This window comes from Mus caroli, chromosome X, assembly GCF_900094665.2.
Source record: "Mus caroli chromosome X, CAROLI_EIJ_v1.1, whole genome shotgun sequence".
NCBI lineage: Eukaryota > Metazoa > Chordata > Mammalia > Rodentia > Muridae > Mus > Mus caroli.
This window is the reverse complement of record NC_034589.1, coordinates 68011157-68034100: the sequence shown is the minus strand read 5'-3', so window position 1 is coordinate 68034100 and position 22944 is coordinate 68011157. Positions and strand designations below refer to the sequence as shown.

At 45.4% G+C, this 22944-nt stretch overlaps 1 protein-coding gene across 2 annotated transcripts in view; it reads right to left on the bottom strand.

The window, feature by feature from the left end:
- Nucleotides 1-22944, bottom strand: part of Znf185 (zinc finger protein 185 with LIM domain) — a 42884-nt gene that overhangs the window by 8026 nt on the left and 11914 nt on the right. Inside the window, exons 7-17 of one of the 2 annotated variants that reach the window (XM_021153491.1) lie at nucleotides 22858-22944; nucleotides 22090-22173; nucleotides 21187-21270; nucleotides 20839-20877; nucleotides 19605-19688; nucleotides 18788-18874; nucleotides 9808-9996; nucleotides 6655-6765; nucleotides 5757-5837; nucleotides 3809-3877; nucleotides 1311-1413 (exon numbers count right to left, since the gene is read on the bottom strand). In XM_021153491.1, coding sequence (XP_021009150.1) covers nucleotides 1311-1413; nucleotides 3809-3877; nucleotides 5757-5837; nucleotides 6655-6765; nucleotides 9808-9996; nucleotides 18788-18874; nucleotides 19605-19688; nucleotides 20839-20877; nucleotides 21187-21270; nucleotides 22090-22173; nucleotides 22858-22944 — 1018 coding nt within the window. Of the gene's footprint in view, nucleotides 1-1310; nucleotides 1414-3808; nucleotides 3878-5756; nucleotides 5838-6654; nucleotides 6766-9807; nucleotides 9997-18787; nucleotides 18875-19604; nucleotides 19689-20838; nucleotides 20881-21186; nucleotides 21271-22089; nucleotides 22174-22857 lie in introns of both variants that reach the window. The other variant, XM_021153489.1, reaches the window with a different exon arrangement.

Here is a 22944-nt window from a genome sequence, read left to right as displayed (position 1 = left end):
TTTTTTGAGACAGGGTTTCTCTGTGTAGCCCTGGCTGTCCTGGAACTCACTCTGTAGACCAGGCTGGCCTCGGGCCTCGAACTCAGAAATCCACCTGCCTCTGCCTCCCAAGTGCTGAGATTAAAGGCATGTGCCACCACGCCTGGCTGGGTTCATGCTGTCTTGATTGTCTTGGCTCCAGCTTCCTCTCTTGGCCTCTTGGTCTACAACTCCTCTCTTAGTTCCCCCACCCTGTCCTTTTCTTCGTCTCTTGAGTCTCACCTGTCCTTCCCCTGTCAAGGTTTAGTTCAGTCTAGATGCTTTCAGATGCCTCTGGCTGTTCTCTCCCTCATATCTGCAATAAACCCTTCTCAGCAACTATACCTAGGAGCAGTCAGGTCCTCATTTTACATTCATCTGCTGCTGAAACCATGGGAGTAGCATATACTAATTCCTTTCCAAGGGACCTGGCAGCTCTGAACTAACCTGCTGATTTGACTTGCCTAAGATATGTATAGATCATTTGTTTCTGCTGGATTCTGCCATCTACCATATTATACTCCAAATTCCAGACTCCACTTCAGACACACCTTCCCTCCACCTGCTCTAACCATCTGTCTCTCCTTGTCTACTTGGTAAGTGTCTTTCTGGCTCCTGTAGTTTGCTACCTCCTGTGCACTCATCATGCATCTCTTGGTCTCTCTGGCTCCTGGAGCCTCCTATATCCTCCTGGGATGCCTATCACCTGGGTACCTCTCTCTCTCTCTCTCTGACCTGTTAAGCCCATGTGGGCACCTCCTTTAGTAGTACTCACAAGGAAGCTTATAGCTTCCATGAGGCATATTACTAAATGCAGGAGGCCTCACCACACCCAACTCCAAGAATATATAAGCAGCTAATGGTTGCTAAGGGGAGGGCACTACTTTTCTTTGGTGGTATAGCTATGTCATAAGTTACATATCCTGTAATTAACCCCAATTAAACTCATTGTTTCACCCAACTTGACTTGCGCGAAATAATTTCTTTTCTCTGTTTTTGGTGCTGTATATGGGGTACAATGATATCTGTTCACATGTTCACATGTGCCGTAGGAAAATTTCATCCAATATCCTCTCATTCCTGCCATCCTATTCATTCCCGTTAGAGCCCACCCCCACCCCTTTTTGCCTCCATTTTGTTATTAGCCATGTGGAACTGTCACCACTCCTCTCTGCAACTCAAAGTGCTGATGAGCCTCTGAGATTGTTTACAGCTGTGAACAGAAATCCAGTTTCTTCTACACTTCCATACTCTTTGACATCATCATCAGAATATTCACACCTCTTTCTTACCTTAAAACAATACTCATGGCAGCAGATGCCAAGATGTTCAAGGGTAATCTTCGGACAATCTTGGATCTCGTGGCTACAGTAAGTACAGACCCCTTCAGTTGGTCTAGGAGATGGAAACAAGAACCAAGCAGTCAGGCTGGTTCCCACACTTCTGATATGATGTAGCAGATCTTTCTAGGTTTGCCAGTATTCCCAGATTTCCAATGTGTTCTGTGTTCTATAACTGGGAGCATAATCTATGCCAAAGTGGTTTTTCAACTTGTCACTATTCTTCTAAACCAGTCTTGACAGCCTCTCCTACATGCCTGGGACCATGGAGCTCACCCTTTCTTCTAGTTACTATCAAGGGCACCCATGATAGTTTGACTGTATAGCCTGCTCAGAACTCGTGCTAAAGTCCTAGAAGATACTTCTTGATCAGTTGGATCCTCTGTTCCAAGATTCCTTTGACTTTTGAGAATCATCTCTGCTTTTCCTCCCTTTTCTTTTCTTCCCCCAACAAGAACTGCTGAAGCAGACTCTGTTCTCTGATCCTACAGGCTTAAATTAGGAGTTCTATCTTCCAGAGATGTAGACATGATTCAACAGAAGCCATGGTGTCACTAGTAACCAGGACCTAGCACTGCCATGGGCACTGATGTTTTATCCCTTTGTGGTGGTTTGATTGAAAATGCCCCCTCAAAGGCCCATAAGGGAGTGACACTATTAGAAGGCCTTGTTGGAGGAACTATGTCACTTGGGGTGGGCTTTGAGGTCTCAGATACTTAAGCCATGCCCACTATCTCTCTTTTCCTGCTGCCTGTGGATCCAGATGTAACTCTCAGCTACCTCTCCAGTACCATGTGTGCCTGCATGATGCTGTGATTCCTGCCATGATGATAGTGGGCTAACCTTCTGAATAATAAGCTATCCCCAATTAAATGTTTCCCTTTATAAGAGTTGCCATGTTCATAGTGTCTCTTCACAGCTATGGAAACCCTAAGACACCTTGCCATCCTGCTGCTGGCTTATAGCTGACTCTCTGGATGTAAGAATTGTCTGAGAATCCTCTTCTCAGTGCATTCCTGTTTCTCCTATGTCCTTTGTGTACACTTGTGCACAAGTGACTGGGGTTGTCCTTGGAGAGAATCCCAGTCCTGTAACCAAGCCCAGTGACGAATCAGTAATGTTAGATTCTAATATTGGAACAATGGAGAGACAGAGAACCATGGTATTTGATCTGTCATGCTACTGGAATATGATATATGTCATTTGCTCCTATATAACTGTAGAATTCTCAGGCATCTGAGCAGTCTACCTTCCATGGTTTTTTTTACAAAGATTGAGTGTATCCTCCTGAGAGTCCTGTGTTAGAGGCTTTGTCCTTACTATACAATATGATATGTGGTAAGACTTTTAAGAGGTAGGGCCTAGCGAGAGGCCATAAGTCATTGTAGGTGCTTCCTTCCTTGTATGTTTGTTTTTGAGACAAGGTCTAACTGTGTAGCCCTAGGTGGCCTTGCTATGTAGTCCAAGCTGGCCTCAAATTTACAGAGATCCACCTGCCTTTGCCTCCTGAGTCCTAGGAATAAAGGCATGTGCCACCATACCCAGCTTTGGGCATTTTGGTAAAGTAGCATATACATACTATGAAATTATCTGATAACATGACTCACCAAGTGATCTGTGACTGTCCAGAATTCAGTAATCTGGCATAATGGAAGGGACATCTGTCACCTTGTCTATATAGAAGCTCCTGTACTTGTTTGTGTTGGGGTAAATGGAGCACACTGTTAAGATTTGCTTCATCTTAACGTTCTCCCCAGCCTAGCTGTGCTTCTGAGTGTAAAGCACAGTAAGTTAGATCTCATAATAAGTGAGAAGACATATGGCAGAGGCGAAATCTCTATAGCCTGTTAGTACTCAAGCTCCAGGATTCATTTCTGGCTCTGCCGGTAACTAATTTCCTGTAACTTATTCCTTCTCCCTTTTTTCCTCACTGTAACCTGGGTAGGTTCACTCTCTGATGCACATTCTTTTCTTTCCTATTCCAAGAATTTAAAAAATAACCCTTTTTTGTCCTTAAAACATCAGTTCCATGGCTCCAGGACATTGTGCATTCTTAGTTCTGTCTTCTTGATAATAAAACAAACAAACAAACAAAAACATTTTTCTCTACATAACAATCTCTTGTGTAGTTGTTTCTTTCGACATCTATTCAGAAGTGCAAGTTAGTCAAATGAATCATTAGATTCTATTCTGAAGAGTCTATCTTGCTGACAAGAGCCTCCTTAGGCTCTCTTTCAGACCCTATTCTTCATCTTGGTTTACAGGCTTCAGTTGCCCTATATGTGACATCCTGATTGGGGTAGTAACACCTTATGCAGTATTCCACTATATGACAGAACTGCAAACAGATCAAAAGCCTCAAAGCAGCAGAGAAAGACCCATGTGGAGGTCTGCCTTAGGACTCTCTAACCTACATAACTGGAAGACCTCTGTCAAGAAAGCAGACCTACCTCTCAGGAGGGCTACCTTCATGTGGGGGTTTCTTTGCCAGACCCAATGAGTCTTCAATGCTGCTGGAACTGCAAGAAGTGTAATGGAGAAGAGAGCACAACATGGGCCACATCATTATCATAGTCATACATAGAAGACACTTTTCTCATTAGCCTTGTGGCCACACACAATTAGAGATATGACTACACTGACAGTCATCACCATTGTGATCAGAAATCACTTTTGGTACAAAAGCTTGTACTAAGGAGGCACATTTTTCTTGGTGAGGAGTTCTCTCATGGTGAATGAAGAAGAAGACACTCTGTGGTAAGATTCTTGAGACTTAGGTACCAGTGGGACCCTCAGTTCCTTTGACCAGCAGAAAAAAAGTAGAGTCTTATTACAGATAGTTGTGTATGGGCTACTATGGGAACTTTCAGGAGCCTATACACTGAAGAAATCAGAATCTAGATATACTGCCTACTTTTATGACAACTTGATATAAGCAAGAATCATTTGAGAGATGAGAGCACTTGGAGGAAATGCCTCCATAAGATAAGCCTATAGAAAAGGCTGTAGGGAAGTTTCTTAACTAGTGATTGACATGGGAAGGCCTAGCCGATTTTGAGTGGGGCCACTCCTGGGCTGGTTGCCCTAGCTTCTTTAAGAAAGCAGGCTGAACAAGCCATAAAGAGCAAGCCAGAGAGCAGCAAAACCCCACAGCCTCTGCATCAGCTCCAGTGCCACCTGGGCTGGTGCATGAGCTCTGGCTCCAGTTTCTTGCCCTGTTTGAGTACCAGTCCTGATTTCCTTAGGTGATGGACTATGATGTGGAAGTGTAAGCACTTTCCTCCCCAAGTGGTTTGTGGTCATGGTGTTTCATCTCAGCAGTAGCAACACTAACCAAGACAGAAACTGGTACCACGAGTAGTGTACAGCTGTGACAGACCTGACTATGTTGTTTAGGGGAGGGCTGTGGGACATGAGAAATTTGGCTAGAAAAAATCCATTGAGCTGCCTAAGTTTGGTGAGCTGTTCTGTGGTAGCTTGGAAGATAAGAAAGCTGAGAACAATGCNGAGGATGGAGGCCTGGCTTGTGAGGTGCCAGAGAGCAGTCACAGGATCACTTAAAGACTCTATGGAGGCCGTGTCTATTTGAAGAATCTGTGGTACTGATGAGCTGGGACAGACTGACTGGCTGTGAATAACAGGGAGCAAGCAGCACTAAAATGAAACGTTTCCTATACTAGGGTAATCAATGCTGGTTGGCTGGGACTGATAATGTAGTGGGGATCACCAGCATCATGGAGGTGAAACCCTCTGTGAAGTATGTCCTCAGCATCAGCTCTCAGAAACTCTGTTCCACAGGTGGCCAAGGCTCCACCTGGTCCTGGCAGCTGAACTTGNTAGTCACTCAGGTGCCACTGGATTTCATGGCATGGATTGGTGACTCTGGAGGGCTTTGGGGGCTTGGTACTATGTGGCAGGACTGGAGACCCTGAAGAGAGGCTGGGAGAGGCTATTATTGGTTAAAGTACAGTCCAGTTGCAGCAAGAGACCCCAGTTGGCTTAACAGCAATATGTTTGTGTGTCACCCCCTGGTCAATTGTGCTGGCTAGTTTTATATCAACTTGACACAAACTAGAGTGTGAGTGGGTGGGACAGTACTGAAAAGACTTAGAAGTAACTTCTTGCATGGCATCAGAAACCAAACAGACATGGGGTTCAGTGGGTCCATCTAGCATGAAAGAACATGGGGGTAGATTTTCTATCCACCTAACTAGAAAGAAAATCTGAAAATCCATAATCATGCATTAGTAGGCACTTGCAGTATGCTGTCACTTACTGGGTGATTACCCAGTAGGTACGGTCCACTAAGTCCTGCTTGAGGTAGCAGGATGTAGGAATGAAGGCAATACTGAGCCTAGTCCAGGCTATGACAACAGAGCAGCTGAAACCTGTTCTTACCTGTCACAGTGTGAAAACACTGGCTTCCCAGAAGACACTTCACTGGTATTCATGTACTCCTTCACGAAGAGAATCCCTTTGCTGTAGAAGGAGCACAGCAAAATAGCAATGTGTACTAGAAGATTCTAGAGGACTGGGCCCGGTATGAAGGGAATGCAGAAGCTCAAGTGAAGGCATAGGGTAGAGGGGCAAGTGGGCTCCACAAGCCAGGCTGCAAGGGAAGCTGCAGACAGATGGCAGGCTGCTGATGCCATTGTACATGTACAGTCAGTGCCTTCCCTGAAACAGCCACCTGCTACACTTCCAACTCCATCATCAATCGGGTTCCAGGGGCCTACATTAACCTTAATCTATGGTTTGGAAAGCCTCTGCAAGCTTTAGAAACAAGGTTTGCTTCAGGCTGGCTCAGTGTAGCCCCACCTTTGACCCTCATTTCCATGTCCCAGTCCCCTGGCCTAATCAGCAGAGATCTTAAACATACTGCTCACTCAGCAGAGTCCTTGAATTGCATCCCTTCTTGTAGGCTAAAGGTATTCAACAGTACAGGGAAAGCAGTGAAAGAGAGGGATGGAGAGATCAGCCTGGCCTCTGTGGCTTTCATACAGAGGGCAAAACCTCCCACTGGTTATATCTGCTAGCTTTGTATATTCCACATCTTGTTGAGATGAGAAGGAAAGCATGTTACAGTCCTGCCAATAGGTTTGGGGAATGGAAAATTTATACTTGCGGGAATAAGGACTATACTCTATCTGTGCATTTGCTACTGGGATGCTAGGAGCTGGAAAAGACATAAAAGAGAAAACAACAGAGAAGGAAAGTGCTATCCTTGACTTGCAAGGAGATTATAAGGAAAGCCCATGCTTAAGGACACCAAGGCTTGCTAGATGGCCCTTCTTACATGGTTGAGCTGGAGTCCACCTTGCTTGAGACAGCAGGAACACACAGTTGAGATTGTTCAGAGGTGTCAGAGACAGTAACAGTGACCATGCAGCTCGAAGGGCTCATCAGCCTGAAAGAAATGAAAATGAGTAAGCATGTCTCTACTTCCTGATTCAAATAGAACTTTCTGCCCTAACCCTGAAGTTTGCAACTTCAAGACCTTTAAGAGCATGCCAGTGCTGTGGGAACAGTGCCTGCAAATCCCTTATCATTGCTCTTGAATGACTTGTGCGTGAGAATGCCGTTTTCCAATTTTTACTCTGAATTCTGGACTGCAGGCTAGGGTATTGGTGTTGGTAACTTGCCCGTCAGGTTACTGGGACTGTGGCAGCCAGTGTGGAGGAGCAGGGAAAAACAGTCTAGTTTGCTAGTTAAGAAATCAGACAAAACAATCTTTTTGTAGGACTAACTTCCTCACCCAATATCAAACTCTGGAGAACTGCAGGCCATGGGAGGAGAGTAGATGGGCTCACAGATTATTGAGGAGGCAGTCACCCTGGCTGCAACACATGGCCCTGATCCAGGACGCCGACCCCCTAGGTAGCTCACAAGTACAAAGACTGGAGTTTGGATCCCCAGAATATACATAAAAATCTAGGCAATGCAGCAGCCACTTATAATCCCAGCACTGCGGAGGTAGGCCCTGTGAAAGGATCCCCGGGGCAAGCTGGCTAACTTAGTAGCAGAAATTAGCCAGCTCCAGGTTCAACAAGAGACCTGGTCTCAATAAAAAGAAAATTATCAGATAACTAATGCCAATTTTGACCTACATACACGCACTCATACCCACCATGCACCTATACATGCATAAATGTACACATAGCACACATATACCCACCCAAAACATTATTAAGGTGGAGACTGATAAAAATACCTGACCCTATCCTCTGGCCTCCACATACTCATACACATACATGGGTAAGCATGTCTCATACACATCACACACACACACACACACACAGAGAGAGAGAGAGAGAGAGAGAGAGAGAGAGAGAGAGAGAGAGAGAGAGAGAGAGAACAGCAGCACTGAAGAGATAAAATTAAAAAAGAAAAAGAAAACCCCCAGACCTGCAATGTAGGTAGCAAGAGGCCTCCAGAGCTCTTCATACCCAGTGGTGAGGAAACATCCCAATTCCGTCCCAATGATCTCCTCTCCCTAAGCTACAAAAGCCCACTTTCTGTTCCCCGTTCCCCTTGCATCCATTCCTGTCAACCACAGGGTCCATCTTATGGGCCCTTCCTGTTTCCTTGGTTTTGTGTGGGTTCTTTCTTTCCAGCTGCTGCTGCAGATCTGCCTCGTAAGTAACACTTTGCCTGCGTCCCTCTGTGTCATATTACAAGGGATTTTTTTTCTTGGCTTATTACAAACAGAAAAACAGTGTGCACAGTCTGCTGGTGAACAGTAGACTCTCTGGGCTCCGACTGTATCCTCATTTCTGCTAAGACTCTTGGAACTGAGATATGGAAAGGCAGAGGCAGTGGGTCAAAATAATGTCTGGTGGCAGAAGAAGCCAGGAAGCCCAAGAAATAAAGGAGTACTGAAGTGAAAACTTAAGGTTTCTTTAAAAAGTCAGTTATGTTGGAAGGTGTTTACTTGGGGCAAACATGGGAAGGAATTTTTTTAAAAATAAACACAGGTTAAAGACTAAGACAGACTCATAAGGGAACGTTTAGCTGAAGCAGACATAAGAGAAAGGATGCTTTGTTAACCATATGTACGTATTGGTCTGTCTTACATTGTGTACTTGAGCTCTATTTGTTGGGACTCTAGAGAGAGAAACATAGTAAGAAACTTTGGGTGGTGTGTTAGTTTTTTGTTACTTTTGTGTATTGGGTTGCTTGACAAAATGATGTCAACTGAGACAGACACATGGGCAAGACTGGTGTAGGACATGTGATGTTTAGAGGACATATAAAAAGGACTTAACAGACAGTGACAGAGGTTGAATTTGGCTTGTTTATACAACTAGTTGTATAACATTTGTTGGTCTTGTGTCTTGGTTGATTTTTGTTTTGTTGATAGAGACATAGTTGAGAAGTTTTCCTGGCATCTCTTTGGGTATCTCTTGACTTGAGTAGAGGCTGAGGCCTAGCTGTCTCTGTTCATTTGTGTTTCTTATTTAAACTCTATCAAATTAAACTGTTGGTGTATCTATAAAGTGTTTGTGAATGGACTGAGCTATCATTATTAACCTATGAATTAAATTGTTGATTTTTAGACAACATAGACAAGAGTTGTTTTAAAGAACTTTTAAAAATAAATCTATTATTTTCAATATCCTTTCTTTCCCACTACCTCTGGTGGATGGTGGGCTAAAAGAAAGGCTAAAGTATTTAAGAACCATCATTAGAGTAAGCCGTAAAAAATGAAAGTTACAGAGAACTGAGGATTGCTGATTTAATCCCAGCCTCTAATGGATTTTATTTATAAATAAGAATTGACAGAATATTTTAGAATGGAGAACAATCATACTGTAATTTGAAAAAATATTATATAAGCATCCTTGGTGTGGACAGGCCCTGCTCTCCTGAGGCTAGGAGTCTGAATGCTCCCACTGTGGGAGGCCCGAGTTGCTCTCAGAAAAGAGCAACTATTTCCTACTGCTTTGCACCTTGGTATTTTGGACTCTCACAGAAAACTTATGACCCTTGTTTCCTCAAACTACTGCTGTTAGCCTATTTCAGTTACCACACACTCACAGGTCAGCACCACAGAGGTGAATTATTGACTCACTGGTGCCTTCTCTGGCCGTCCTGGTAGTAGTAACAGTGAAAGAACTCATCCAACTGGCAGCTTTAGTGATGGCAATAATATAATAATCTCATTCATACCAGGCTCTACTTTTCTCAGACCTTACAACCCCATGAACAGGTTTGTAAAACACCCCATATCCCTAACTCCAACCCACATCAGTTTTCCCACTTCAACTGCTTGGTGGATAACATGGTGCTCTTATTCAAAAGACCACCTGCACTCAAATCCTTCTGCTTTTTAGCCTCTCATATCTTCGAAGAGAAATAGGCTTGTGCTGTAAGTGCATATGTTATTCCTAGATCATGGCCCCTGACAGCTGGGACGGGGCAGTAAGAAGGTAGTAGTGTAGGCTCTTACATGTTAGTACAGTCCTCTGCTCTGATTTGCTGCTCGGGTCCACTGGGGCTACTCTGTGGCTCTAGGATGCTGAGATCTGCAAGTTGTTGAGAAGCCACAGTTGGGTCACTTTGTCCATCTTGTAGGGTGCCAGGTACTCCCTTGATGATCTTGGGGGCTGCATTGTTCTCCTCACAAGAATCTGGAGTGCTGAGAAAGAATGAATATTGTATATCATATACAGAGAAGAGCAGAGGCTTGGCCCTTGCTGATCTCTGGAATCTGAATGTTACTTCCCAAGGGCACTGGGAGACCCATCTCAAGAGGCAAGCAGCTCCCCAATTCCCAGAAAGCAAGCAGTTTTGAAAGTGTCCTAAGTTAAACCACCAACAATTGAGAAGATAAAGAAAATTGGAGAGTTGGGGTCAGGAGGTCTTGCACAAGCTCATGGCTTATGCCAAGCACGTTCCTGGTTTAGAGAGAGTTATGTTCCTTCTTCATACACCAGTCCCTCAGGGATGTATCTATGCACTGGCTTCCAGACTGTTCTTATACGTTCCTCTCACTTGTCATCTATAAATGACAACCCTCAGGTCTCTAGTCAGTGGTCAGATCTTAACTCAACTCTAACCCACTGGGCTTCTTGTCACCGAGATCTCCTACAGGCCCTTCAGAGTTAACACGGCCCAATGACCTTAATATTGTCACACCTGCACAGCATCTCCTCTAACTTCACCATCCAGCCTGTCACCCCAAACAGAAATTTGGAAGCATCCCTGGGTACTACTTTTCCATCACTATTACCTTTAATTAAGGTCAGCAGCCCTTGCAGCCTTATCACGTCACTCTCAGTCTGAGCCCCAGGTTCTGGACAAGCTGCCTGCCTTGTGCTGCTGTGCACCTCCCTGGCCTGGCAGTCCTGCAACTCATCTTGAACTCCTCTCCTAATTGAAAAGCATCGCTGGTCCTTCAGCTCGGCAGAATATAGTTTGCAGTCACCACCAGCTCATGAATAAGTGACTGCTTAGTTTCCTTTCAGGGCTTCCTGGCAAGGGCACCAATTAGCTTTTCTTTCCTATAGTCACTCTGAATTTACACTCACTGTGATTGTTTGTATATGCTCAGCCCAGGGAGTGGCACTAGTAGGAGGTGTGGCCTTGTTGGAGTAGGCATGTCACTGTGGGTTTGGGCTTTAAGACCCTCATGCTAGCTGCCTGGAAGTCAGTCTTCCACTATCAGCCTTCAGATGAAGATGTAGAACTCTCAGCTCCTCCTGCACCATGACTGCCTGGATGCTGCCATAATGGGCTCAACTTCTGAACCTGTAAGCAAGACCCAATTAAATGCTGTCCTTATAAGTTGCCTTGGTCATGGTGTCTGTTCACAGCAGTAAAACCCTAACTAAGACACTCACCATATACGTTTCCTCAATGTGAAATGCCTTCTTCATTAGCATGTCGTTTGGGGGAAATCTTCCTTAGCCTTCAAACCTAAGTTCAACCTCACTCCCCCAAACACCACAGAACCGATCACTTTCTCCTGCATCTGTAGGCTGTTCTTGTAAAAATGTATTTTAAAATGTTTTTGTTGTGTCTCTTATTGTACCTGGTACACTGTGTTATGTTACATAAGGACAATTTAAAACAAGCATTTTGTACACTGAACACATTTCCCCCATATACCTTGACTCTCATTTTACACACACCTCCAACTAATTCCCTTTGTTCCCCTAGATATTTCCATTTCTAATTTTATGTCATTGATTTTATGTACCCTTTAAAATCTAGGAACCACAAATGAGAGCCTAGGCTTGAAAATCTGCCCATTCGTCACAGTTACCTTTAGTTACAGTCACAATTTCCATCATTCACGTCCAGACACACACACACACACACACAAACTGTCTTCACTCTTTCTTTTGCTTTCTTAAGCATGTCCTTCCTTGTCTTTTTCATTCCATTTCTCTCTTCCCCATAGTCCGTGTCACTCATGCTCCCTGTCATACTTTGAGACCACCACTGTATAAAGAACAATAGGCTTCAGCAAACCTAGAAGCTAACCCATGTACGCTCTGGGAAACAGACTTGCCTTTTGCCTCATGCACCAAGAAACCGCCAGACTTCTTATGTTGATCACAGTCCCATTCCAACATCTCAAATCCGAGAAAGCAGTCAACACCGCCCCAGGACCAGGGGCCACCAGAAAGACAGGAGATGGTGTTGCACTCATCTCTCCTCACTACTCCTGTCTCTTTGTTTTACCATCTTAGAACCTCCCTGCACTGCTCTGGGAACTCCTGAGGTAAGGACTGAATGAAAACCCATTATCAGTGACTACCATCCCTGGGAGACTCTAAGCTGGCAGAACAAAAAGAATGTGTGATGGCCATGCTTTTCAGGGACTAGGTTGTAAAACTAATTGAAGTTTTCAGCCTCAGGTAAGAGGAAACGAAAACTCCTCTGCAGTGAAAAGAAACCAATTGCCATGTCCAGCTCTGCCAGGAAGTAGTGCTGAGTAAACAGAGGCAAGACTCTTCAGGAAGAGCAGCTTGGAGATAGGGCAATATGGGGAAACCCTAGGCCTTGAAGCAGTTTCAGTTGTAACCTTTATAGGTCATGAAAAAGATATTGGTCAAACCCTCACAGGATGCCTTTCTGTGCAATATAACATCCTGAAGTGGGTATCTTAATTTCCTGCCACTCGGCCTCAGCTACTGCTAAACTGGAGTGGGGAGAGAGAAGGAGGCCCATAGGATGTGATTGTTAACTGTTGAATTCTCTGAAGCCTTCACAGACTCTGGTAGCTTAAGGCAGCCACTGCCAATTTCTGACCTAACTACATACTGCACAAGAAGACAATGCCACTTTCTACACAATGTAATCTGCTGCCTGACCACAGTTGCCAGCAGTGAGTACATGTCTAACACTCACCTTCGTGTGTTAAATATAAACTAGAAAAAAATCCACACTTGCAACACAACAAAGAAGAAAACAATCTATGTCTTAGATTTAACGTGTGATACCAAAAGGAAAAAGGCAAGACAGTGTGCTATCAAATGACTGAATAAACAACAAAAAAATGTGGCAGTGGGGAACTTTATCTATCTTGAAGGTTGGATTACTGAGGCTATGGAGTGCTCACAAAAATGGATCTATCATGACTGCCCTCTGAAAGACCCAACAAGCAGCTGAAAGAGTCAGATGCAGATATTTGCACCCAACCAATGGACAGAAGCAGCTGACCCCCGTTGTTGAATTAGTGGAAAGCTGGGAGCAACTGAGGAGAAGGGTGACCCTGTATGAGGACCAGCAGCCTCAAATAAACTGGACCCCCGAGATCTCTCAAACGCTGGACCACCAAACAGACAGCACACACCAGCTGATATGAGGCCCCCAACACACATACAGTAGAGGACTCTCAGGTCTGTGTTCATTCAGAAATGATGCACCTAACCCTCAAGAGACTGGAGGCCCCAGGGAGTTTAGAGGTCAGGTGGGGTGGGGGTTGGAGACATCCACGTGGAGACAGAGTGGGGTGGGGAGGAGGTGTGGGATGTTGAGCAGTTGGAGGGTGGATGGGGGACGCAGGGAATGTAATATGGAGTGTAAAAAATAAATTAAAAATAAAATAAAAAATAAAGGTAGCATTTGATAATATTTTGTACACACCCCTCAGTGTCCTGCGTGCTTTACATATGTAAACCCATTTAACTCTTTGAACTGTCTATGGTAGAAACTATTTCCATTATTGTTCATGTAAGAGCTGAATGATATACCAAAGGTCCCATAAAGTTACCTTGGGCTTAAATTCAAGCTCAAGAACCCCTGCATTTAGTCCACTTTGCACAATCAAATGAACACTGGGTAAAGCTCCTACAGCTTCTGACAGTTACATTAACTTTGTCACCTGGGTCTGCCCATCAATCACTGTTTATCAAAGGAAAGGGGGCTGTGAATTCACCGCTGAGGGGGGAGGTCAGTTGTGGGTGGAGGACCAGATAGCCCTTGAGGTCCAGGTGGGTGCCGCAGTGTTCACTGCAGACTATCCTTGGGTTTGGTCACTCCTAAATTGGCTGCTGTAGTCAACCGCCCTCTGAGATTACTAGGAGGGGGATGGGTAACGGGAGTGCACAACAGGGACCATTTGTGATCCTCCAGCGCCATCTCGCGGCTGGAGCTAGCACTGCCTCAGGAGGAGCCCCTTAGAAGCTGGTCTCTGGAGCAGCCATTTTGTACTCTCCTTTCAGAGCGGGCACCTCAGCCTGAGCTAGCGGCTGCAGGAAATGGCCGCGCGAGTAGGTGTAGTCTTACCCTGGAGCTGGCTAGCTTACTCATGCGCATGCGCCGCCCCGCCCCCCCGCCCCCCGCAGGCAGCGATCCAAATCTGCCTGCGCAACAGAAATCTGCTGCAGTCACGGGTGTATTCGTCCGTATTCGTGGTGCCTGTCTGTGGCAGTCTGGCTAGATCTATGCTGACACACTCCTCAGTGTGTGTGTGTGTTCCCCCAAGTGAACACAAGTTGCTAGAGGAAGGCTTGTCAATATTAACGTTTTTGTCTGGATAATAATACTGTGTGTGTTGAGAATGAGGCACTAATATCACCTGTCACTATAGGTCGTTTAGCAGCATCCATGATTTTTATTTTTTAGAAGCCACCCTCGGTTGTAGCAACCCAAAAAATCTTCGGTTACTACAGTATGACGCAGGAGGGTAGGGGTGGGCAGGACAAAGCTCTGATTGAGAACCGCCATCTCCAGTGTATACTGGAGATGAGAGGAAATTGAAATGCTTAAGAAAAACGCTGGAGACATACCCTCAGGAAATTAAACAAACATCTCAAGAACTCTTTTGTTATTAATACTTTCCCAGACGAGGAGCTGGAAAGATGGTTCAGCAGTTAAGAGCACTGTCTACTCTACAGAAATCTTAAGTTTTATTACAAGCACCCACATACAGCTAGAAACAATCTCTAACTCTAGTCTCCGAGGATCCACTGTCCTCTCCCTACTGGCCACCACTGACGTAGCAAATGGGTGGTGTGCAAAAACATACATGTGCAGGCAAAACACTTATACATATAAATTTTTTAAAATTTAAATGGGAAAAAAACAATCCAAACATAGCCAGTTATTAAACAGTGTCATCAGAAATGTTTGCTTTGATTTTTCAAACGGGTAAATATTAGAGTAAAGTTACTCTCTGGACCTGAGCTCTGCAGTGGGGCAGATTTAGAGTTTATTCCTATTTGCTCATCACATGTGTGGACCCAAGTTTTCTCCTCTATCAAATTGCACAATCAGAAATCTTTCTTGGCTTGGGGAATGATAACCACCAGATTAAGTACACCAGCTGGAAGGAGACATTAGCCTTCAAACACAGTTCATCAACTAGCTTGCTCAAGTTTCTCGGAAGGTTTCTCTTTGAGGCTGTTCATTAGGTCTCAGCTACCACAGGTATGGTTTTGGATAAATCAGTACCTGTTTGTTTCCCCATTTACCTATCTCACAGGGTTATTGAGGCAACTGTAAAGTACATAAAGACAACATACTGTAACTATCATCAGCTATTATTTTCCTCCGTTCTAATCAGTAGTAAAATTTAAAAGAAGAAAAATGGTGCATAACACGGCCTGTAGCTTACAGATCCATTTTCCACACCACCTCCCAGCATATGATTTATTGTAAAAGGTGACTGTAGTGTGATGTTAAAATTCAAATACCTATTCATCTTTAAGTCTATAAACCACAGCAGTTCTTCTTTGGATTAAAACCTGATAAAATTTCATTATATGGAACAAGACCCTGATCCAGTCTCCTCACTCATTAGTCTTCAACTACTCTATGCTTTGGAACATGTTAAATCCTAGGTCCTTATAAGAGACCCTGTCTCACAAAACACGATGTATGGTGCCTAAAGAATGACACTAGAAGTTGATCTCTGGTCTTGACACACATGCACATACACAAACACACACACACACATAAGCACACACATACACAGGAGCATACACATGTGAACATACACACAAACATGCATACACATGCACACCCACATATACATACAAAATCAAACTAGTATAAGTAAGATACTGTAACAGACTGCACTAAATCCTACAAATCTAGAAAGATACTTCATGTTATTTTGCAAATGAGTTTAAGGTTTAGCTTCATGTAAAACAAATGGAAGGATGATTCCAATGAACAGTCCAAAAGAAAGCCACCAGAGCCAGACTAGATCAGATGCCTTCTACAATAGCCAATAGCACTCTGAAACAGTTTGCACCACTGTGGTACAGGAGAAAGAAAAGGCTGGATAGGGAGTCCCCACTGCCATGCAGAACTATAGGAGCTAGAGACAGGGGTTTGGGCTTAATTTCAAGGAAGCAGAGAGCCATTGAAAGTTGAAAGAGGGGGATAAACACATTGTGGCTTATTTGGGAAAGATCTTTCTGATGCCTGCAAAGATAGTAAAAAGTTACATTAATGGCAACTCAAAGAACTGAGTCCCTGGCCTAATGGCTTTTCCTAGACCTCTTCAAAAGAGAGATTACAGAGGTGGGGCCTACTTTATCTGTCTCCAGGCACCCACTGCAACTAGGTAGATTAGTGAGAAAATGAACCTGCTGAGAGAACCAGCTGGGAAAGCACCTAGAAAAGTGTCCTCAAAGGATGGATCCACGTGGGGTAGACTTCAGGAGGTCATGAGGTTTGGGCTGGCCCTTCAGCAGTTTCAGCTCTCTTCATACCAACAACAACAACAACAACAAAAAATGACGGTTCTACCAATTCCAACATGGTTCCAAACTAAAACAGGCATCCCTGGAGACAAAGGCTACTTATGCAGATGAGTATGTGGGGAAGGCAGACTTTGTAAGAAGGCAGAGATTCCTCTATTAATAGGTCATTCGTTAGTCTTTTTTTTTTTTCTGACTTCCCCACACATTCATTGTACCCGAGGCCATTCCTTGCTGAGGGATGGGCCTATAGCTATGAGTTAGGGACTTGTATTTGTTCTGCAGGAATTGGAGAGTCAATGATGGAGGTGCAGCGTGGCTTAGTCTGGAGAAGAAGAAAATCCAACAAGAAGGAGACCATCCATGGGCAAAAGGTGTGGTACTGGTAATGGTGGTGGGAAGCACTGGCATCTCACCCTCTTTTTTTCTGCACCAATGCCTGTTTCAGCACGTTCATTAGGCTGTGACCTTGTGTAATTTAGATGACTTGGGAGCAGAAATCTTTGCCTCTATAAATTATTGTGATCAGAGCCAATCCAAGTTCCAGTGGATTGCTATTCAGATTTAACTGCTTACAAACAAGAATGGAAACAAAAGGTGAAAACTCAGAGGGAGGTAGCCACATTGATGGTCAATGGTCACTAGAGCAAGACACAAGGAATTTTGGGCTGCTACTAAGCCAGAGAGAGAAGACAAAACCTTTTCCATTCATCCAAGCTCCCCTTCCCTCATTCCCAGGGATCACTTCACTCTAGGGAGGGGGTTCTAGGGCTCCCAAATGACAACATAGTGGGGTCCCAAGGACTTTGAGAGGGATAGCCTGGTCTGGAGTTGGTGCGCCTCTGGTGAAATATTATAGTTCTGCTCCCTATAGACCCAACCCTCTCTAGCTCTACTTCTTCCTTTTCAGATATGCAACAGTAGTATAGTGCTGGTCTGTATGTCAGCTGCTAACATTGGACCCAGGCTATCAGAAACCTTTAGGCTGAGTGCACAAGGCTTTTTGGGAAGACCTGCAGAGGTAAGAAATGACTTTACTCCTCCACCCACACTGTGATGGAGGCAGTTACCTCATCCTTAAATGACAGCTGCCTTGAAAGAGCTGAAAATATGCTATTGATGAACTGACCAACTCACAAAGCCTCATTATTAGTCACCGTTGTTGACTAGGGGCCAGACTCTGTTCTTCCAACTTTCCACACAGTAATTCTCCACATCGACTTCAATATCGTTATCCATGCCCTTTTTCCAGATGAGCCACCTGATGCTCAGAAGGACTGAGTGGTGTGTTCCAAGTTCCACAAGTGACAAGAAATGGAACTCAGCTTTCTTCTGAGTTCCTGTCCTAACCCCTCAGTCAATCCTGAGATCATCAGGAGCCCTTTGTCCAGAAGTCACTTTCAGCATTATTTTGGCTCACCACTGGGTCTCTCCCTCAGACTTACCATCTCTCTTCCCTCAATCCTGTGATACCTTCTGCTTCCTTGGCCACATGTTTCTGGTCTCCTTTTATCCCCCCCCCCCCGCCTGTCCTTGAAACGTTCATGCTTCAGTGTTATTCCCAGTCTGCATAACCTGCTAGGCTACTCACTGTTCTTTCATGCTATCAATTTAATGTCCCCAGGTAAATGTGCGGAAGGCAGCAAGGGGGAGGGGGGAACAATAAGAAAGATGACACAGAGTTTGAAGATTGATGATAGAGCTGGCCTGTCTCCTGCGTGCCCACCCCAAGGAAAAGGAGCTTGGATCTTTGTGCTCCTTGATGGATGCGGCCCCTTCATCCATTCTTATACCAAGCACAGGGCACTGTGGCATTGTGAACTATGGAGAACCCCACCCAGTTCCAAATGCCTTGTCCTATAAGCAACATAATTAAAACTCTGGTTTTAATAAAGGGTTACACAGACACATTGACCCCACCCAGCTCTGCTGACCAGTCTTGTCACTTTCTGAGGGCATGGAGGTACATGGCATGGCCAGCATTATAGGCTGATCTCGTTCATATTAGCATCTATCATCTGTCTCCTTCATCGGATGAAGTCACTAGTTCTTGCCCAGGAAGTCCCAATCACGATTAGATCCCAAGGCCAGGCCTTTGACCTCACAAAATTACATTGCATAATTATTCATTATATAATTATTTTAAATGTATATCAAGATAGTGATGGAGAAGCCAGGTTTGCCACACCTGTTACAAACCAGTCTCCTGCTTCTCTCTCATGTTGAGAAAGGTTAAAGAGAGACAGGACAGCAATGGGGCCTCAGTACCTCAGGGCTTCCAGGTCTGGGGCCACCAGGTGGAGTTCTGCTGTGGGGGTTGTAATCTGCGGATAGACAATCTTCTCGGTTGTCGAGCTGTAGGTCAAAGGAGAGCCTGGGGAATGTGTGGGGGAAGGAGAAGCTTCCCCTCCCACTCTGTGTCAGCATCTTTGGGCATCCTCCTTCTGGGGCCTCCCTGCAGTGTGATAACCAGGCCCATCTACCTCTCCCTCCTGGTCCTCATCTTTTCTTTGTCCTTAAGCCTCCTTGGTACCAGTCTCCCACCCAGAGCTAACCCTAGGCTACTCTCAGACAATGAAGGGGCTTCTAGGTGGGCATTCTAGCAGATGTGCCTGGTAAGGGGAAGCTGCAAATGGGCTTGAAGTGGAGGTAAGGGGTTTGACACGGTCAATCTGACATTTTTAGAAAGGTCATTGGGGTAGCAGCCTGAAAATAACAGCCCTGCACTGTAACCCCACTGCTAGACCTTCCCTGGCTGCCAAACCCAGCCAGCCAGGCCAGTGAGAAGCCATATTACCAGCTCATACACTAGAGCTGATTCTTGACATGTACCTGGGTTCCTGGCTTCCGGAGGGGGGGGCTAGGCATGTTTAGCATGCACTCAATTAGAATGTCCTGAGATATTTGGGTCCTACCTCCATCCACACTAGCAAAGAAGGCAGATGTGAGAAGTGCTGGAGACAAGTGTGTCTCCCAGGTAGGCTGAACTTGGCCAAGTTATAGAAGTACCCGGTGCAAGCTTAACAATGGGGTGCTACTGCTGCAGTGGCCAGTCTCTCCCAGCCCAAGGGGGGTGACTGATTACCTGCTTAAGCCAGGATCAGGTCTTGCCAGAGCAGGTGGGTCCTGGTTTTTCTCAGGAAGGAGTTCCTCATCTACCACATCAACCCTGTGGGCGAAAAAAGTGGCACCTGTGGTCTCCCCACTTACCTTGGTGCCTTTTGGCCTTTGAAGGATGTGCTTTCACCAGTGTCCACATGAGTCAGGTGACTATAAAACCATTGGAATATTCCCTGGAACCCATGAGTCTGACTGCGTTAGAAATACGTTCTTAAGAGACGCAAAGAGGGTAAGCTGTAGGTGTAAAGTCAACAAGGAACAGGCACTCCAAATGTTCCAAGCCCCAGGCCTAACCACTGCAAAGGCCCAGAAATGGACATACAGTGCTGTGTGACATGACAGTAGCTGACTAAAATACAATAAGCAGTGAAAGGCACGGGGGTTGGCAGCACCTTGCTCCTCCATAGACAAAATAACAGAGAATAGTGTGTTCTTAGCTGTGGCTACTAGAACAAGGTACCACCAACTGAATGGCTTAAAACCCCAGAAGTGGAGGTCAGAAATCTGAAATTGAGGTGTTGGCAGGGTTAGAACAAATTGTATTTGCCTCATTCCAGTTTAGGCCACTGTCTTCATTCCTGTGGACGTTTCTTTGTGTCTGTGTCCACATTTCCTTGGTCTCGAAGGGACACTACCATTGGATTCAGGGCCTACCCTAATTTAGTATGACCTCATCTTCCCCTGTTTGCATCTCTACAGAAATTGACCTGTGTCAAATAATAAGACCCTTACCTCACTCAACTAGACCACCGACATAGGACTCATTCTCTCTTTCACCCTGTTTGCCCCATAGGACCAATCAGTAACATCACAGTCAGCTCCCATGGAGTTTCTCTTGGTGATTCTGGTCCTAGGTCTGGGTGATAGAAGAGCACAGGGCAGGGCAAGAGCAAGGAGTCTTGCTATGTTGGTTTCTTGGTGCCTACCAGCTTGTGGAAGGAGTGAGGACATCTGCTAAGGCCCCTAAGCAAAAGCATTCTCTCAGCCAGGCTCCTAACTGCACAGAACTGGCTAAAAGGGACACATGTGTCACCAGTCACCTAGGTCTTCACCTGGCCTCCAAAAAGACGCCTGAGTTGGCATCACATGACTCTCTTTGCTCAGAGAGAGCTTCTTTCTTTTTCCCAGCATCCCTACTGACAGCAGGCTTGCTATCTGGATAGCACCTGGCTCCTGAGGCTTTCCTAACTGATACTTACCTTTTTGCAAGGAATGGTGACTGCAGCTCCTGGGTAGGACTGCTAGAAAGGAAGCAGAATGGGGAACATGTTGGAAAAAGTTCAAGGGCAGGTGTCATCTTAGCCCCCATCCCTATAGGGTCCTGAACCTTTCCAATTCTCAGGACCTTACCTAAGTTTATCTTTCTAAGAAGTGCATCTGAGAACCCTGGAGCTCAAGCTAGAATTCTCATGGAGGTATTCAACCCATTCTTTCACCAGTCAAAGGAAAGCTGAAGCCCCAAGAAAAGAAGAAGGAGCCCAGAACATGGAGTCAGTAGTGGCCAAGGCAGGCTCAAGCTCACAGGGACTCATTCCTGGACAACTCACCTAGTGGTCTTCTTAGCTGCTGAGAGGACGTAAGAGTGCTCCCGTGGGGCTGTCTTCCTCAGAACACCAATTGCAGCCTGAGACCTGGGGTAGTATAAAGGGGGACATTTGATGGGTGTCTGTCAGTCTAGCTTGGGATGCTCACTGGCTAACTCAGGAGTACACCATGGGGTAGCACTACTCTAAGAACTATTCAGAGGGACAATGGACACAGAGGGAAGGACCCTTACTTAGGGAGCATGTAGCATGTGCCCTGCTCAGCAATGCTGACATCTTCACAATGGTTCATTGACTCTCCCAACCCAGGTAAGTAGTTGCCGACATACTCCATTCCTGATTGAGCCTGGCCACTGCTCTGGTGATTTGACTAAATGCACACACTTAAGCAGGTGACAGAACAGCATTCAGTAGGAGCCACCATCAGAGCTTCTTATTCATTTGCCTGTCCCTTGCACTATCCAGATTTCAGGCCTTGTGCAACTGTGGTCTTTTTGCACAGAATGGACACCCTTACAGGGCCTTTAGCAAGGGGTTGTCACTATGCTTTCTAAACCACATATGGGTTGGCAGATGTTCGCCTTTCGTTTGGATTCCTTCTTTGTAAGCACAGGGCATTTGAAAGTCTGGATCCATTCTTGAACTCAAAGAACACTGCAGACGCCCCTCCTAGAGCACTTTGCCCTGCATAGTTTTCAAGTTCTATCCCTGGAATGTTCTCAGAAGTGCCTCCTGAGCTGGCCTAGCACTGAGAGATAGTTCCTAGACTTCTGGAAAGACATGGGGTGTCCTCATGATTTATGTGTCATGCATTTTGTACTCTGGCTTGTATGATTCCTTTCAGCAATCTGTGAAGACTCCGGCCCCTGCCCTGCCCATGGGTACGCCCATAACAAACACCATCACCTCCGTTTCTGCTCCTCTGGGGTGAATGGCACCTCCTCTTCCTCAGCCCCTGATATGGAGCTGCGCCTGATGTTGTACGGTGCTCTGTGGGGAGAGATGCAGGTATGGCTCTTCTTCCTCCATGTCCTTCCTGTTCCCTGCTACAGGCTACCACCCTCAGCCAATTGCAGTTTCACTACTTCCCTAGAAATACTGCCAGCTGTGCCATAAAACAGGATGATGGGGGCAAGGAATAAGCTGTATGAAGATGTGGAGTACTGGGAAGTACTGGCACAATCCAGACATCTGTCTAGAACCCCCCTTCCAGTCTAGGGTCCCTTGGAAGGAACCTCAAGGGAAGCTCAGCTTTAGATACAAAATGTCCACACCAATAGCCAACGGGGACAGTGGCAACCTAAGAAAATTCATGCCTCAAAGCATAGCTCAGCCCAGCCCAGCCCAGCCCAAGATCCTGCGACCTGAATGGGGAAGGGAGCTCATCTAGGAAATTCAGAGAGTGAACAGCAGCCCCCATAGCTATGGCTCATGGTCCACTGTCTAGACCCATATGCTCCTTCCAGAAGTTTCCAACAGTCTTTGCCTCCTAAAAGGAGTGTATTGGGCATGACCATTCATTTTTCTAGAGTTTTGTTATCCTTTGCTCCAGGCCACATCTATAAGTGGCAGGGGTTGTTAAGCCACTAGGAATAGCTCTCCCCAGGTTGTGCTCAGAGGTAAGTGTCTACCTGCCTTCAGTAGGTCCAGTATCTGGCACCATTGTATACTCACAGTTTCTTATAATCTTCCGTAGTCATCTTATAGCCAGACGACTGAAGCGGATGACCAGAATTAGCTGCTCCCAGCTGCCCAGAAGCA